The following is an 18224-nucleotide window of genomic DNA, read 5'->3' as shown; positions in this document are numbered from 1 at the left end:
GGCAGTAATAAAGTAGTTTCTTCTTTCAGAGATTCACAGACTAATTGCCATTTTAGAAATCATTTACAAGCATACCTCGCCTTATTGCATTTCACTTTATTGCCCCTTGCAGATACTGATGTTTGGTTTGGTTTGGTTTGGTTTGGTTTTTCACAAATTGAAGGTTTGTGGCAACCCTGTGTCAAGCCATTTTCCCAACCACGTTGGTTTATTTTGTGTCTCTTTGTCACATGTCGGGGGTGACATTTTCATTATTATTGTGTTTACTATGTTGATCTGTTATCAGTGATCCTCGATGTTACTACTGTCACTGTTTTGGGGCTCCAGGAACCATGCCCAGGTAAGATGGCAAACTCAATTGATAAATGTGTGTGTTCTGACTGTTCCACAGACCAACTGGCCTTTCCCCCATCTCTCTCCCTCACCCTCAGGCTCCCTATTCCCTGAAACACAATATTAAAATTAGGTTAAATAGTAACCTTATAATGACCTCGAAGTGTCCAAGTGAAAGGGAGAGTCACTAATCTCTCACTTTAAACAAAAACCTAGAACTGATGATTATACTCGGTGAGGAAGGCACTCGGTCTTTCAACAAAGACCAAAAGCTAGGCCTCTGGTGCTGAACAATTAGCCAAACTATGGAAAAGTTCTTGAAGGAAATTAAAAGTGCTGCTCCAGTGAACACACAAATGATAAAAGAGCAAAACAGCTTTATTGCTGATATGTAGAAAGTTGTAGCGATCTGGACAGAAGACCCAACCAGCCACAACATTCCCTTAAGCCAAAGCCCAATCCAGAGTCCAGTCCTAACTCTCCTCAATTCCATGAAGGCTGAGAGAGGTGAGGAAGCTGCAGAAGAAGAGTTTGAAGCCAGGAGAGGCTAGTTCATGAGGTTTAAGGAAAGAAGCTCTCTCCATAACAAAAGTGCAAGGTGAAACAGTAAGTACTGATGTAGTAACTCCAGGAAGTTATCCAGAAGATCCAGTTCAGATAATGAATAAAGGTGACTATAAAATTTCAATATAGACAAAACAGCCATATATTAAGAAGAGGCCATCTAGGACTTTTCATAGCTGCAGAGGAGAAGTCAATGCCTGGCTTCAAAGCTACACAGACAGGTTAACTCTCTTGTTAGAGGTCTAAAGAGCTGATGACTTTACGTTTACCATTTGCCATTAAAAATTCTCAGGCCCTTAAGAACAATGCTAAATCTACTCTATCTGCACTCTATCGATGAAACAACAAAGCCTGGATGACAGCACATTTGTTGACAACTTTGTTTACTAAATATTTTAAAACAACTGTTGAGACCTACTGCTCAGAAATAAAGATTCCTTTCAAAACATTACTGCTCACTGACAACACATGCGGTGAGTCAAGAGCTCTGACGGCGATGAACAATGAGGTCTATGTTGTTTTCATGCCTGCTAACATCCAATCTGCAGCCCGCGGATCAAGGAGTCATTTCGACTTTCGAGTCTTGTTCTTTAAGAAATACATTTCATAAGGCTAAAACTGCCCAAGACAGTGATTCTTCTGATGGATCTGGGATAAGTAAATTGAAAAACTTCTGGAAGGATTCACCTGTCTAGATTCCATTAAGAGTATTTGTGATTCATGGGAAAAGGTCAACATATAAACATTAACAGGAGTTTGGAAGAAGTTGATTCCAACTCTCACGGATGACCTTAAGGGGGTCAAGACTTCAGTGGAGGAAGTAAATGCAGACGTGGTGGACATATCAAGAGATCTAGAAATTAGAAGCAGAGCCTGAAGATGTGGCCGAACTGCTGCAGGTCTTATGATAAACCTGTACTGGGTAAGGAGTTGCTTCTTATGGATGAGCAAAGAAAGTGGTCTCTTGAGATGGAATCTGTACTTGGTGAAGATGCTGTGAAGATTGTTGAATGACGACAAAGGCCTTAGGACATTACATAAACTTAGCTGATAAGAAGCAGCAGTAGGGTTTGATAGGATTGACTCCACTTTTAAAAGAAGCTCTATACATCAAATGCTAGCAACAGCATTGCCACTACAGAGAAATTGTTCATGAAAGAGTCAATCAATGCAGCAAACCTCACTGTTTCTTATTTTAAGGAATTGCCAAAACCATCTCAACCTTCAGCAATCACAACCCCAATCAGTCAGCAGCCATCAACAACCAAGGGAAGATGCTTCACCAGTAAAAAGATTACAACTCGCTGAAGGCTCAGATGATGGTTAGTAGTTTAAAGCAATTTTAATTTTTTAATTAAAATATGTACATTATTTTTAGAATAATTCTATTGCATACTTAATAGACTACTGCTGCTGCTGCCGTTCAGTTGCTCCGTCGTGTTTGACTCTTTGCGACCCTATAGACTGCAGCCCACTAGGCTCCTCTTTCCATGGGATTTTCCTGGCAAGAATCCTAGAGTGTGTTTCCATTTCCTCCTCCAGGAGATCTTCCTGACCCAGGGATCGAACCTGTGTCTCTTGAGTCTCCCGCATTGCAGGTGGATTCCTTACCACTGAGCCACCGGGGAAGCCTACAGGATAGTATGAACCCAACTTTCATATGCACTGGGAAACTAAAAAATTTGTGTGACTCGCTTTACTGAGATGGTCTAGAAGTGAAACCACACCATCTCCAAGGTATGCCTGTCCACAGGAAGACATTACTGATGTTTCTTAAGTTTCTTGAAAAGTAGATCAGTAGTGATACCATACAGTAGAATCCTGTTCGGCAGAATAACATGGATCCATGTACAAAAGACTGAATGAACCCACTGGTGCTCTCTGATAGAGAAAGGTTACAAGGACCTACTCTTGGGAACAGCCGTCGAGCTCTGCATCATCTCTCTATGGGTCAGTCTGCTCAACTGGAGATAACAACAGTGCCTTTCTCATCAGGCTTTGGACAATCCATGTTAATATAAGGTCAAGTGCCTGGCTAGTGCAGCCCAGAGGAAGCTCAAGTAACGGCATGCCATTGCTCTTGTCATAACTAGGGCTTTCATGGAACTTTATGTTTTTTTAAAACATACCCTTTTATTCCAAGGAAAAGTTATCTGGATAAAACAGTCATTTATGGCATTCCACTAACTAAGAACAGAAATACACTCAGCCTATCCCCAAATGAGCCTCTACTCTCAAAACTCTTTAGGTGGAAAATTCAATGACTCAACCTAGTTGGAAATTTATTCTAGCCCATTAATATTTCAGAAGGTCAGAAATACAACCAGTAAACAGGGGAACGGGAAAACAATCAACCACTTTAGATAATTTTAAGAAGTGAAAATATGTAACTGTTTTCAACTATATTAAACAAACCAGAAAAGCTATTTTTTTAAGATGTTTCCCAAAGCTGCCAAGACTAAAATAAAGCCAGAAGTCACACATGTTGCCAGTGAGAGAACAAGCTGGTGCAAACCGTGAGCAGGACAAGTGGGCAGTCTGATCAAGAGTTAGAAAAACCTCCCGTCCTTTCACCTAATCATTGCATTTCTGAGAATCAAGCTGAAGAAAATTTCTCAAAATAGGGGGAAAGTCATATAAACCCTCATTTCACAACCATGAACACTATCTCTAAGTGAAAAACTGCAAACAATGCAAATGCCAAATAATAGGTAAATAACAGACACGACTGAGCGACTGAACTGAACTGAAACTACATTATGCCAAATGAATGGACTGTTTAAGCATTTAAAGTGATAGAGAAATATACTGTAAAAACATAGAAAAATGTTAAAATGTTACCTGGGAAAAATTAAAATATAAAATTGTATACCTCTGGTGATTACAACTGAGAAAAACCTAAATGCAAACTTATAAGATGCTAATAGTGATCTATGAAAGAGGACAGACTATGCGGGATGCTATTTTTTCTCCTTCCCCATCCCCCCAATTTTTATTATTATCTTTAAATGAAAAAGTTTCTTCCTGTCTCACAAAAATCTTTCCTCTGCTGTGGATACAGCATTAACTGCTCTCTGCCTTGTAACCCTCCAGTACACACTTCTCCGGGCCCTTCTCTCACCCTTTGGAAAGGGCAAGGCTACTCCCTGACGAAGTGTATTCTCTTCTAAATGCCAAAGCTATTTCACAGGGCATTAGAGGCAATCCCTTCTCCCCAGTGAGAACACCAGCTGCCCTCACTCTCCTGGTAAGTACCAGGTTGTTCCAAAGAATCAGAGATTGAACCCTGTAACTTCTAAGCAAGACACAGAAGAAGGTGACATGGATTCTCAATCGACCACTCTTAGGGAGCCCCTGAAAGGATGGATCAAATGGTACCTACCCTGGAGACCTCGGCCCAGGCCATCACGGCTCTGGCTGAAACCATTCTGTATTTCTGTCCTCCGGGTATGGATAAGTTCCTTAATGGACCCTAAACAGTTTGATCAGCAGAAGTAAAAAAGCAAAAAAGACTTAAACATCCGACAACAGGGAAATTATTAGAGTATCTACTGGATGGAAGGGTAGGTAATCCACAAAACAACAATTACAGGTGCTACATGTGTAGGAATGTGCCAAAGTTCTCTAAAATAAAGTGTAGGAAAAGCAAGTCACCCAATCACATGCCCCATGACAACAACCATACCCTGTGCAGACTGACCAGTAACTCTCAAAGTTTACAAGTCACTGACTATATCCAGGCACGGCGCTGTGTGCTTCACAGCCATTAAAAAGTAACAACAATGCCACTTAGAAGGCTGGTTCTGAGAGGAGGGAATTGAGGTAGCAGAAGGATTAAGGAATTCTCATTTAATCCTCCCAGTGACTAACTTTTAGATCATTCTGGTAGCTTTCCTAAAATCACACAGCATGGTAGGGAGAGGGGTGGGGAGGAGAGTTGGGGTTTGGACAAAGTCCTTCTCCAGGTCTTACACCCTCAGGTCCTGGACTGGAAGGGAATACACAAGGAATCTGAACTGCAAGGAGAATTTGTTTTAGAAAAGGGACTTCTTTTCCTTCCCTCTGTTGTCTAAACTTTCCAGTAGTCTTCTGTTTTTATACTTTAAAGACTAAAAGAAAAAAAGAGGGGCAATGGAGGAAAGGTTTTGTGAATGCCTGTGTTTATGTGTATGGTTTTTTAAATTATGTTTTGATCAAAAGACTAAATAAATGCCAATAAAGTCTCTACTGCACTTGGGGGTGAAGGGTAGGAAACAAGGAGAAAAAAAATAATGGAGAATAGCCAAGGCGAGCCTGTTCCAAACCAAACCAAACCTCGCCAAGCAGCTGCCCACACCATCTTCTCTCTTTTTTAATTTCTCTTTTCACCAGCTCTTCCCGTTTATGCATGAATTCTGAAATCATGGAACTGGATTGGCAGAGGACGGAGAATGTCACAGAGAACATTAAGATCACACAGCTGCAACTGACAAAGCTGGGAATCAAACTTAGGTCTCAACTCTTGATCCTGCATCCTGCCACAAACTTGTCCTGGTCTGAACATTCCTAGTTCAGCTAAACACAATCTGTATTTATGGGAGTTCAAATACACACTGTATTCCAAAAACGATCATTCACATTCTGAATGTTTAATAATGCTCAAAATTGGACAGATTATAAGGTTCACACATACTGTCTCATTTGAACCTCAAATTACAAACATTCAATTTCCAGCAGTTTTGAAGCCAGGCTAGAAACAGAAAAAGCTGAAACAGGCTTCATACTTTTTTTTTTAATATAACTCTGTAAAAATAAAAATGCATTATGTAGAGTGGTCTATTCAGAAGAAATCACTTGCAACAGACAAGATGAAATACCTCTCACAAAAAAACATACTCTCAGCCGCCCCCTCCCAAAATTCCTCTGAAGAGTCGGGGGAGGCATCAGAGACCCAAGGAGACCTCTGAGGGGCCAGTCTCAGAGGGGGCACGTCACGAGGGAGAGGGAGCCTGGCCTCGGAGGGGGCCTCAAACCCAGCACTACTTCCTGTACGTCAACCGGCTGAGCCTCAAATCCTGGTAACAGCTATGTGAAAAGTTCAGATAATCATCATCTCCTCATTTCCTCAGCTGGTTTCCAGAAAGACAGCAGATTCAGAGCCAGAACACAGAGTTCTCCTGTGCGAGAGGCCCTGTGGCCCGATGCCCAAGAACCAACGTCCAGCTGTGTGGTCCCAGGGCACCGGACAACCCGGGGCCTCCGCACTGGCCCCAGTGTGCTTCCTGCCAGTGTGCCACGGCCCAGCTCACTCTGCAGCACCCAGCTTTGGCAATGAAGAGAAATAAGGCTCTACGACCAGGGAGAAGGATCCCACCACTCTCTGGGGGCCCCTCAACTCACACCCCCAGGGCCTTCTTTCTCAGAGATGACCACTGACCCAAATCTCATGCAGATTTGGGGTACAAAATGGATAAGAGGCTAAAGAAGGGAGACGGATGGGGAGGACAAGAAAAGACCCTGGTCCTGGTGGTGCCCATCTGAAAATGCTGCCCCGGGTGTCGGCAGAGAAAAGGGCATTTGGAAGCAGATTACCATAAAGTCAGTCCCAACTCCAGGGCAGATACCTGAGGTGATGCTGCAGTGCATCTAATCATCAAGAATGTGGAAGACATACAAGGTGGTTTCCAGCCTGGGCCCCAGGGTCAGGCAGCCCTGGGTTCAAATCCAGGTCGGCTGCTTGCTGGTGAGGAGACACCGGAACTGCTCAACCTCTGGGAGTCTCAGCATCCCATGAGTGAGGGGAAGGCGGTGACAGGACCCCAGGGCAGGGGTGAGGAGAGCCTGGTGAAAGGGTTCCCTGCTCCCCCAAAGCTGTGGCTCCCACCACACCAAGGCCTCTGCTTCTGCACTGACCACGCTGCTCTGCGAGTGAGTTACAGGTGGAGCAGGCAGGACAGCCGGCCAGAGGCCCGAGCCCCGCGGCTGGCAGCACACAGGCTGGGGGGAGCTCCCCACTGACACCCCGGGACAGCCCCCCACCCGCACCCCCAGCAAAGGGCAGGCCCACTCACGGCACTCCTTCTCATCACTCTTGTCGAAGCAGTCGGGCAGCCCGTCGCACTGCCAGGCACCGGGGATGCACCGCCCGTTACTGCACATGAAGTTGCCTGGAATGTTGCACTCGTTGGTAAAGTTGTTCCCGGGTAGCAGCTGGCTCTCTGTGGGAGGAAAGGGACAGGGCGGTGAGACGTCATGGCCAAGGTGCCAAGGGCCCGGGCCCCCACAACTCTTCCTCCACACGAGCAGTGCATGTGGCATTTCCAGTGGGTGACGTTGCCTCTCTGGGCCTCAGTTTCCTCATCTGTGAAATGGACATATGATCTGCCCCACCCCCGGGGATTCTGTGAGGCCTACATGAGAAAAGCCCTTCACTGGTGCTGAGCACACAACAGACACTCACAGACTTCTTGCTTTGTCGAAGACTGGTCACGAAACACACACATTTGTCTTCTGGTCATTGGTGGAGGCTAAAAAGAAAGTTTTCCAAAACAGAAGTGAACGAGGGACTCTCAGCGCCTCCAACAATGGGAACTGCAGGCTCCTTCCAGGTCTCAGAGTCTGCAGCCCTATGATCACAGAATCCCTGAACTCCAGCCAAGTCGACAGGAATACTGGAGATAATTTCACTATAGGAAACAGGAGCCCCAGCCCACAAAACCGACCTGCCTAGGGTCACACGGGGAGGAAAGGCCAGGCTGAAACTTGAGTGCAGGCCTTCTAGCCCCATAAGAGTACCAAGTCCCTGGAAGGCTTGCCAAGAGTTCCCAGAGATTTAGCACCAAGCCTCAAGGTTGAGACTCAACTCCACTGAACACAGTCTTAGAATGGCAGGTCCCTCATCCCATAGTGCCAACTCTTGGGCTGGAAAGCAAACAGGGAAGGTCAAGGAGAGCTGAATTCATCCACCTACGGACCCTGAAGGCCAACTGTCAAGGGAGCCAGGAACTGATCAATCGGAGCCATCGGAGCCACTGTGATCAAAGTCTGAAAGATCATGAGCCATTGGAAATAAAACAGTCTTAGGGGAAAAGGAGATGTTAAAAAAAAACAACAAAAAAACGCACCAGTCCTTCCAGGACTCCCTCCTGAATCTACAATAGGCATTTACTGAAACTTTATGACCATATTCATCCACTAGGTAGGTTCTAAAGACGCAGAGATGAAAGCTAGGCTCCATCCTCCAGGCTGGAAAGGCACAAGGGAATACTAACAATTTTAGTATTAAGTAGCCCCGTATTAAGAGGAAGTCCAGACTCTTGTGGAGCAGTGGGAGGAGAGAGGGCCCACGAGGCTCTTCCACAGGCTCTCATGCCAGCCCCCTGGCAGCACACCTTCTTTCATGCCTGCATCCTTGACCTGATTTCTACCTGGAATGCCCTTCAACCCATGGGGGTCTCCCAGGAAATCCCAACACACCTGTTAGCATAGAACTTCTTTGTTACTCTACCTCGGAAGTGTTCCCTAACTTCCTCAAGGAGAAATGGGCAGTCACCCTGTTGTGTGGCTATGGTACTACTGGGGTAATACTGAAAACACTTTACAACTGGAGCAAGCGGGCAGCAAATTGGAAAAGATACAGCCGTAGGCAAGGGGTACCACATTCGCCCAGGTGCCACAGATAGTCCTCAGAGACCACCTGCTCCGCTGCACTGAATTAACAACGTACAGGAACACCCTACTGAAAACGAGCTTTTGTAATTCACCAAAGAATTCTAGAAGAGCAGCTATAGGGAGGGGCCTCATCCTGCCTTAAGAGCCTGCACTGGGCTCCTAAAAACCTTCCTTGTCCCCTTCTCACTCAGCCACCCATTACGAGGGCCGGGCACCAAGTCCTGCACGCCAGTCTCCACTGCCACAGCCACGACATCAACCCAACCACCACACCCTCTCACCAAGACCCCTGTCACAAGTGACCCCTGCCTCCCCTCAAGCCCATCTCTGTGGCCAGGGGGACCTTTCCAAAGAGCAAATTGATCGTGACACTTCTCGACTTTAAAAAGCTGTTGAAGGGTTTCCTCAATGTTCTTAAGATAAAGTCAAAATTCAAGGCATTAGAGAGAGGTCATAGAACAGAGGTGGCATTTGCAGGGTCCGCTGGCAGACGCAGAAATGGAGCTCAAGGGCCCCTCGAGCCCACAGGAAGATGGCAGAGACCAGAGTACACAGGCTCAGCCCAGGGCACAGACAGTACGGAATGAAAAACCACACAGTTCTGATGGTCTGGAACTGAGAAAGTACTGTGCCCCCTCTTTCCCCCGTTCTACACCCAAACCAGATATCACTAATCATGAGGTTCTGTCCACTGAGCCCACCCTCCATATCAAAACCCCTCTCAAGACTGGGCTTGCGAAAGCCACCACCAGCCCTGAGATGGTCGTGAAACCAGCTGCCTATATCCAGACAGAGGCACGAGATGCCGGAGCGGGGCTCCTAGGAGACAAGCCTAGAAGGACAGCCAGGTGCTGGATCCCCTCCAGAGACTTGATGCGTAACACTGAAGACCTATGCATCCAGCTGTTTCCTAATAACTCCTCTGGGCTCCCCCCAACACACACCCCCCACAAACAGGGAACTCTTCAGGGCTTAGAACATAGCTGCAATTCTGTTTTGTTTGGAAATCACTTAGACACTTCCTAGTGCAGAGCTAGCTTCTTGAAGGCAAGCCCCTTGGAAGAGTCACTGGGACTGTGAAATCTTGTTCTGATAAACAGATTTCCAGGGCCAGAAAAATTGGCCAGATTAGATTTCAAAGTGCTTGCCCTGAGACTCCAGAGCCTGGAGGCACGGGGACTTGATAAACCAGAGGGTGGAATACAGACTAGATACCACGTAGGTTAGACACAGGTGGTCTTGCAGCCACAGAGCTCCCAGAGCTTTACTGGCAGGACCTCGGATCTCGGGCCCCGGTGTATGAGAATGCCAAGGAACCATTCTTGTGCACATCTCAGCAACTCCATCACGCGCGCAAGGGCCGCAGAGCCTTGTGCTTTAGACGTGACACGATCAACAAACACGAAAGGAAAAGGACAAGCCAAGGCCGAGAGAGGTTGAATCATGCTGACTCTGTCTTCAAAAATCTCCCACAAATCACTACGGTTGCCAGAGGGGAGGATGCGGGAAAGGGATAGTTAGGGAGTTTGGGACAGACAGGTCCACACTGCTATATTTAAAATGAAAAACCAACAAGGACCTTATTGTACAGCACAGGGAACTCTGCTCACTAGTTCCCTGGATGGGAGGGGAGTTTGGGGGAGAATGGACACATGTGTATGTATGGCTGAGTCCCTTTGCTGTCCACCTGAAACCATCACAACATTGTTAATCGGTTATGTTACAAAGTTGTGTCTGACTCTTTTGCGGCCCCAGGGGACTGTACAGCTTGCCAGGCTCCTCTGTCTATGGGATTTCCCGTGCAAGAAAACTGGAGTGGGTTGCCATTTCTTTCTCCAGGCTAATCGGCTATACCCCATTACAAAATAAAAAGTTTACAAAAAAAAGTCTTCCTCAAACCCATCCAATGTGCCTCACTAAACTGGCACCATCCAATCCAAGCCACCGAGACCCAGGTGCTTTACACCAGTGCTTCTCAGCAGGGGGCACTTTTGCCCCCCAGGGGACAGATGGCAGTGTCTGGAGACATTGTTGGTTGTGGCTTCTATTGAGGCCAGGAATGCACCCCCGTAATACACAGGGCAGCCCCTCACAACAGAGAACCACCTGGCCTGAAATGGCAGAAGAGAGCCGATTTGAGAAGTCTTGGCTTAAACCAACCCTTTCACTTCTCATTTCCCCCACCCCGGGTCTTTCTCCTCACAGCAGATGTTGCTGATGGCTCTTCTGTGCCCTTGTAATAAATCTAAAACTCTTGCCAGGGTTTATAAGACCTGGTGCCTGCCCCACCTCCCCACCCCAACCTCTACAACCTCATTCCATCTCCTCCATCACAAATGTCCTCCCTGCAGTGGTCCTCTGCTCATGCTGTCCATGGACCTCGATTCTTCCACACACCTTGCATCTGTGTTACGGGTTGAATGTGTCCCCCCAGAATTCACATGCTGAGGTCTTCACCCCTGTATCTCAGAATGTGACTGTGTTGGGAGGCAGGGACTTTAAAAGGGTGATTAAGTTAAAATGCTGGGAAAGACTGAAGGCAAAAGGAGATAACATCACTGACTCAGTGGACATGAATTTGAGTAAACTCTGGGAGATAGTGGATGAAGAGGAGCCTGGGGTGCTGTAGTCCATGGGGTCACAGAGTCAGACACGACTTAGCGACTGAAAAACAACAACGAAGTTAAAATGAGGCCGTTTGCGTGGGCCCTAATCCCATTGGTCTGGTGTCCTTACAGAAAGGGATGAGGACACAGACGCACACAGGGAGGGTCATGTGAAAACTCTGGAAGAAGACAGCTGTCTACAAGCCAAGGAGATAGGCCTCAAAAGAAACCAACTCTGAACACTTTGATCTCAGACTTCTGGACTCCAGAGTCACGAGTAAAGAAATGTCTGGTGTTGAAGCTGCTCACCATGTTTCCTTGTCGCGGCAGCCCTGGCAAACGGCTGCATCTGGCTAATCTCATTCGTCCTCCACTTTACATCCCTGACTCTAAGATCCCTTCACCGACACCCCGTCTAAAGCCGGTCCCCCCGTTTCCAGCTCTGGGAGTGTTCCATGTTCTCCTTCATCCAGATGTGTGCTCCCCAATGCATCTGGACTATCTCCCCACCAGACTGCACAACCCCAAAGGGCACTGCTTTGTTTTGCTCTGAGTCCTGGGCATCTGACATTTAGTAGGTTCTCAACAAAAATCTGTGGTTATTCTCAGAAGAAAACCAAATGTCTCGTTACTGATTTATCCCCCGTCCCTCACACTGTACCTTGGAAAGTTCCATCTACCCCCTGCCTCGTCCCCCTAGAAGGTGAGTGGGATCTGTACATACATAAAAATAGGGGACATGGGGGTGTCTGGATGAGTATAAGTAAATTACTACCCTGCCGGCTTTAAAAGAGGTTAGAAATCTTTTGAGCCCGACAGCAGGACTTTCTAGTGGCTGAAATATTTATCCCATCTCAGTGTCTTGGGACACATCTAGAATCCAAAAAAGACAAGCATTAGCACGAAGTTGGCTAGCTGGGGTTTTTCCTTCTCCTTTTTCTTTTTTCATTAAGCTGAAAAATGAAAAAGAGTTGCCCATTTTCACTGCAGCAGCACATCACTTACTTAAAATAACTACACCATCTGCACCAAGTACAACAACAACAAAAAAAACACACCCAAGTCCTCCCCCACTGGGAAAAAAGGAAAGAAGAAGCTGCTGCTGCTGTTTCTTCCAAAATTTTTGGCACCCACAAATTTTTATTTGATGAGGGGGTGCTGCAAAAACTCAAGACAGCTGCTGCGTTCTGTGCCTTCTGGAACAGGCGGTGAGCAATGCTGACTTTTTCCGCTGAGAAACGGGAATTCGCTTGCGCCGGTTGGAGCCCTCCACATGCTCCTCCCTCCCTCTGTTGATCTTCCCCCTGGAAGGTCACTCCTTATCGTGATGTCATACAGACTTGGCATCTGCAAACTATCAACAGGCCCTGCTTTCAGATGTCTGTCCAATCACCTTCGCTTTTAGCCTTTGATTCCCGACCATCAGGTCTGCAGGCTCCGTGAAGAAAAAAACAAGACATATACACATATATGTACAGACACACATACAACTTAGTGTTCCCATCTGCTGATCTCAACTAGACTTTCCCCTAAAACCTCCCTGGAGAATGAACACACCTCTTCCCATTCCCTGGTGCCAATACGCATCATGTTACGAGGCCACTGAAGACAACCATCTGCTTTCCCTTTGACTTGCTCTTTCAAATACACATACCATCTCATGCACGGGCACACATAAAGCACCAAGTGAGCAGGTCCACCATGATTAGTTTCTCAGCAGCCCTGAAAAATCCCTGCAGGTCCTTTCGACTCATGGTGGCACTGGTGTCAGGTGGAACCAGACACACCTGCCTTGAGCACTTCCCAGAGCCATTTGGTTCTCATCAAACCAACTGCTTCCCGCTAGAGCTGTCTGGGGAGCATCCTAGCTGTCAGCAGGGTGGGAGGATTCACACATGGATGTCCGAGCCTGGTGTGAGGATGAGCCACGGCCTCCACGTGCAGGAGCTGGACCAGGTCTCAGCTGTGTCAAAACTCTGCACAGCAACCTGCCCGCCTTGAGAGCTCATTCTAAGAACCCCAATCTCTGCATATCCGCTTGTTAAAGAAGATATGGCCCAGGGACATAGGGGAGAAGTTATAAAATGACTCATGGATTCAGCCCAGGGATGACACCCTTAGCATTCAAAGGGTGGTTTGAATTCAAAAGATCTCATTTTTACACAGATTCCATGGGGCTTCCCTTGTGGCTCAGACTGTAAAGAATCTGCCTGCAATGCAGGACACCTGGGTTTGACCCTGGGTTGGGAAGATCCCCTGAAGGGGAGAATGGCAACCCATTCCAGTATTCTTGCCTGGAGAATCCCAAGGATAGAGGAGCCTGGGAGGCTACAGTCCACTGGATCGCAAAGAGTCGGACACAACTGAGCAACTAACACTTTCACTTTAATATTTACACATACAGCATATTATATTTACACTGACCCTGAAAGAAGATGGGGTGTAAATTTCCCACAGGAATGATTTATGGATGGAGTGAGTCACCTGAACAGTGAGCAAGCTGAGCTGTCTGCCCAGCATCTGTGCTTCACTCTACATTCCCATTTGCCTCTCTCGTGCAATGCAGAGCAGCAGCCACTGCAAAGTGACAAATCCTTGTTTCCTTCTTAAAATGAGTGAGCAAAGAAAGCCAATGGCTAGTATTAATGAGGCAAGCGAAGAGAAAAGCGAAGAGGTCTAAGAAAAGGACAGCTCTTCACCAGGAAATAGCTGTATAAATTATTTTCATACTGTATTTATAGCCTCATTAAGGGCCCGAAGCTGTTACTTACATTTTTTAGTTATGCTTCATTGCGTTTCATGAGGAAAATTATATCCCAGCGGCATTAACATTGTGGGGATTTGCAGAGCTGGCAGGATGCGGCCCTTGTGAGGCCCAAGGTCCATGACTCAGGGGCTAGACAGCAACACTGAGGTATGCTGTTCCTTGGGTGGGTTGATTCCCAAAGGTGAGTTCTGAGTACCGCCCCCATCCTGGTCCCCAAACCTCGCATGCTCCCTTTAACGGCCCTTAAGAAGTTGGTTATTGACTTCTCACTCCGGAAAATCTAACATCTACTGACTTTAGCACCTGGCAAAAGTCTAACATCCGTTCTCTTTCTTGGTCTTCACAGTAGTCCTCTGAAATAGGCTCCACACCCATTCTGCAAACCAGAAATCAGACTTAAGATCACAGTACAGGGATCTGCCAATGTTTTGGGTCAGACAGTAAATATTTTAGGCTGTGCAGCACAGAAGGTCAAATTAAAGATATTACACCAGTACTTATAGAAGAGGAGGGAGAGAAAACAGTATTTTACACAACTTTTAGTGATGCAATTCAAAACACTGACATAACAATCGAGAGCAATTTTTCAGTAGCTCAAGTCTACTTATGAAGAGAACAGAATTCTTCTGGTGGGGAGAAAGGGACAGGTGGCTGAGGTTCAAAGTTGGTATCCCCTAACATTAAAAGCTACTGCAAATGTTTAATTTTTCTCAACCACTTTAAAATGGTAAAAACTATTCTGAGTTTGGGCACGAGGGTGGACTGGCTTTCGCCCCTGGGCCATAGTTTGCATACTCCTAAGCAAGAAAGTAGGTCTGCCTAAAATATCAAAATGGAAGAGGCACTCAATCCAAAGGGCCTTCCTCTCTATGTCATCACACCTCCCACACTCTAAAACAATTCCTTCGGTTTAGTGGCTGCCCTCACTCCACCACAAAGGCAGCCATCTCTGCTGCCCTATGTCCCCAGCAAGTGCCAGGCACCTGGCAGACATGCAGGAAATGCTTGTTGACTGCATGAGCAATGACTCCTAAGGACACTTCCAGTTCTGACATGTTCAGCTTCTGTGAATTTGTCTAAACCCTACCTGAACCTGTTTATGTGTGTTCAGTCGTGTCCAACTTTTTGCAACCCCATGGACTGCAGCCTGCCAGGTTTCTCTGTCCATGGAATTTTCCAGGCAAAAATGCTGGAGCGGGTTGCCATTTCCTACTCCAAGGGATCTTCCCGACCCAAGGATCAAAGCCGCGTCTCTTGTGTCTTCTGCATTGGCAGGCAGATTCTTAACCGCTGCCCCACTTGGGAAACCCGAACCTATTTATACTTCTGTGCAGAAAGCAATGGGTAATGAAGATTGGTTCTGTAAAACATTCCTGAGCTCCCATGAGGGAAGACGAGAAACAAAGAAGTTTTCTGGATGAACTTCTATAGGCATTTGCTCCTTTTTCACACACACTGGGTCCTCACCAAGGGTGACCTGCACGGCAGGCCCAGGTGAGAACCTAGCCCCATATGCCTTCTGTCTTTTCAGCTTCAATTGACAGCAGCAGCAGGAAGTAAAAATCAGGCAGTGAAGATAAACCGAAGGACAAGAGAAGGGACAACTTTATAACCAATTCATCAGGCTTAAAGATAAGCCAGGCTTCAGAGAGGACCAATCAATCCTGCACTTCAGCACCTCTCAGAAACAGCCAAAGGGTCAAGAAGAGGGGAATTCATCTCCAACTCCAAGGTCAGCACAGCCCCATCTAGCCCAGGACAGGTGCAGCCATGCCTACAGTCCTTAGGAACCATTGTGCAGCCTGTACTCTGCTCTGCACAGACACAGCAAGGCAAGCATGGAAAGTCCCAAAGCAAACCAAGAAGTAAGGCCAGAAAAGCAAAATGAGCTTCATTTAGGCCCCAAAGCATACCCTGATGAGCACAGGGTAAGCAAGGATTTCTAAAAGAAGAATCAAAAAAGCACAAGGCATTATAAGTGATAAATTTGACTGCATTAAAGTGGAAAACATCTGGTTATTAAAAGATGTTACAAACGAAGTTAAAAGATAAGCAACTAACTGGAAATGGTATCTCCCATATATATAACCCAGAAAGATCCATATTCAGGATTTTCTTATAAGACTATATATGGAAACATAGACCACCCAACAGAAAACTGGTCAGAGCATAGACATGAACAGTTATGTTCCCAGATGAGAAAACTCAAATAGCTGCTTCAGACAAACTCAAACTCACTTGTTATCAAAGCATGATCAACGAAACAAAGGAGTTCTCTTTCACACTCACCAGACTTGCAAAGATTTGAAGTCTGATATTCTCACATGGCACAATGATGGGTTACATACAACATGAACTCCCAGCTACAGGTGTGGAGTAATGCAGAAGAGCCATTTAGCAATGCCCGGTGAGGCTGAAGGTGTACCAAGGCTTTAACCCAGCTGATCCTCTTCTGGTACTTACTCCAGGCCTGGGGCAAGTATGTACAAGACAAGAGCAACGGAACCTTCATGGTGGCACTGCTGTAATACAAACCTACGAGACACACCAAAGTCATCAAAACGGATGAAGAATCCAGGCCATTCAAAGCTATGGACTAATTTTTCAGGGTTGGAATTTAATGAACTGGGGTGGTGCAAATCACCATGGGTCAATCTGAGAAAGCTGATGCTTAATGAAAAAAGTGAGTGGCAGAATATACCTTGAAGTACACGCTACTTCAGCGAAGAACATGCTACTCTAATAGATACATCCAGATGTGAAGGTATTTTTGAAAATGTGTAGGAAAGGAAGATATCAGATTCAGGATAGTGGTTACCCTCTGTCGAATGGGGTCAGAGGGTATCCAATGAACGTCAACTGTAAGATTTCTTTTTTACAAGCGGTCTGAAGCAAGCACAACAAAATTTCAGAGTTTAATGGAGCTGGGTGGAAAGCACATAGGCTTTCTTTGTGTTATCCTTGGTCCTTTTCCTAACCTTTAAAATATGTTTCATTAATAAAATTTATTATAAAGACCAAATATTATGCTAATATTTGAGAAAAGTCTATGAAAGACATATGGAACTGTTTATCACTAGTGTTCTAGCATCAAAAACTTCATCAACTGTAAAAGGAGGAGAGATAAAAGGGGGCAAGTGCTCACATGGAGGGAAAAAATGCAAGGACATTCATCTGAGAGATTCTGTCTATTACAAACTCTTTTCATTTTCTGAAAGGCAGCAACAGTTGCAGAGCAGAAGCGGATTGTAGAGGAAAAAAATAAACACTTCTCACAAGACAGATTTACCCACCCACGTCACTAAGGCATGACATTCCAAAAATAAAAATAACAAGGGTCAGCCAGGTCAGATATCTTATAAATACTAACTCCCTGAGATGTCAGGGTGGGAAAAAGCCACAGGAAAGCTTGCTTTCTCAGAATAGTCCATGCCATCTGCTTCCTTACTCCACCCCATCCCCCAACATGGGGCTGCAGAAGGCTGCAAACGTGGGCTAAGCTGGGGTAGCCAAGGCTTTGATTTGGTATGCCCCATCACCATTGCCAAATGTTTGATTCTCTTACCACTGTTAACTAGCCGTGTGACTTCAGACAGGTAAGTTACCCTCTCTGAGCTGGAATTTTCCACTCATGAAACTGGGGTGACCCTACCTCCCTATCAGGGTGGCTGAGGGATTAGTGTAGTCGCTAAATCATGTCCGACTCTTTGCAACCCCATGGATTGTAGCACCCATGGGATTTCCCAGGCAAGAATACTGGAGTCAGTTGCCATTTCATTCTCCTGGGGATCTTCCCAACCCACAGATCAAACTCGAGTCTTCTGCATGGCCGGCAGATTCTTTACCACTGAGCCAGCTGGGAAGGGATATAATACATGCACACACACACATATATAATACATTATATATATATGTATATATAATAGAGAGAGAAAGTAAACATAATAGTGTAGGCAGCATACACTGGGAGTTCAATAACCATTCTAGTCCGTGACGCCTTCCTTCCCTCCACCATCGCCCTGCCTCTCCTTCTAGGGCAGGTTCCGCAGCGGTAACTCAGACAAGGCTGAGCCCCCTTCCTCCCTCCGCCTCCTTAGATAGGGCACACAGACTGAGCAGGTGGAGCTGGTTGGCTGGCTGAGACCAGTGGTCACTTAAGGTCCAGGAAAGTAGACTCTGAAGATAGTCACTAGGTTTTAAGAATTCACAATGCGACGCTGACTGTGTATTCTAACACACGACAGTCTCAGTTTCACTATTCCTAAGAAATAATTAACCCTCCACTGATCATTCCTTTAACAGCA

The 18224-nt window shown here is 46.1% G+C and overlaps 1 protein-coding gene across 1 annotated transcript in view; it reads right to left on the bottom strand.

Moving 5' to 3' along the window:
* The window catches only part of LDLRAD3 (low density lipoprotein receptor class A domain containing 3), a 220354-nt gene that overhangs the window by 180713 nt on the left and 21417 nt on the right, over nucleotides 1–18224 (bottom strand). The window contains exon 2 of the mRNA XM_052653183.1: nucleotides 6948–7094. Coding sequence (XP_052509143.1) covers nucleotides 6948–7094 — 147 coding nt within the window. The remainder of the gene's footprint in view (nucleotides 1–6947; nucleotides 7095–18224) is intronic.

This window comes from Budorcas taxicolor, chromosome 15 (assembly GCF_023091745.1).
Source record: "Budorcas taxicolor isolate Tak-1 chromosome 15, Takin1.1, whole genome shotgun sequence".
Taxonomy (NCBI): domain Eukaryota; kingdom Metazoa; phylum Chordata; class Mammalia; order Artiodactyla; family Bovidae; genus Budorcas; species Budorcas taxicolor.
This window is presented reverse-complemented; position numbering and strand designations above follow the sequence as displayed.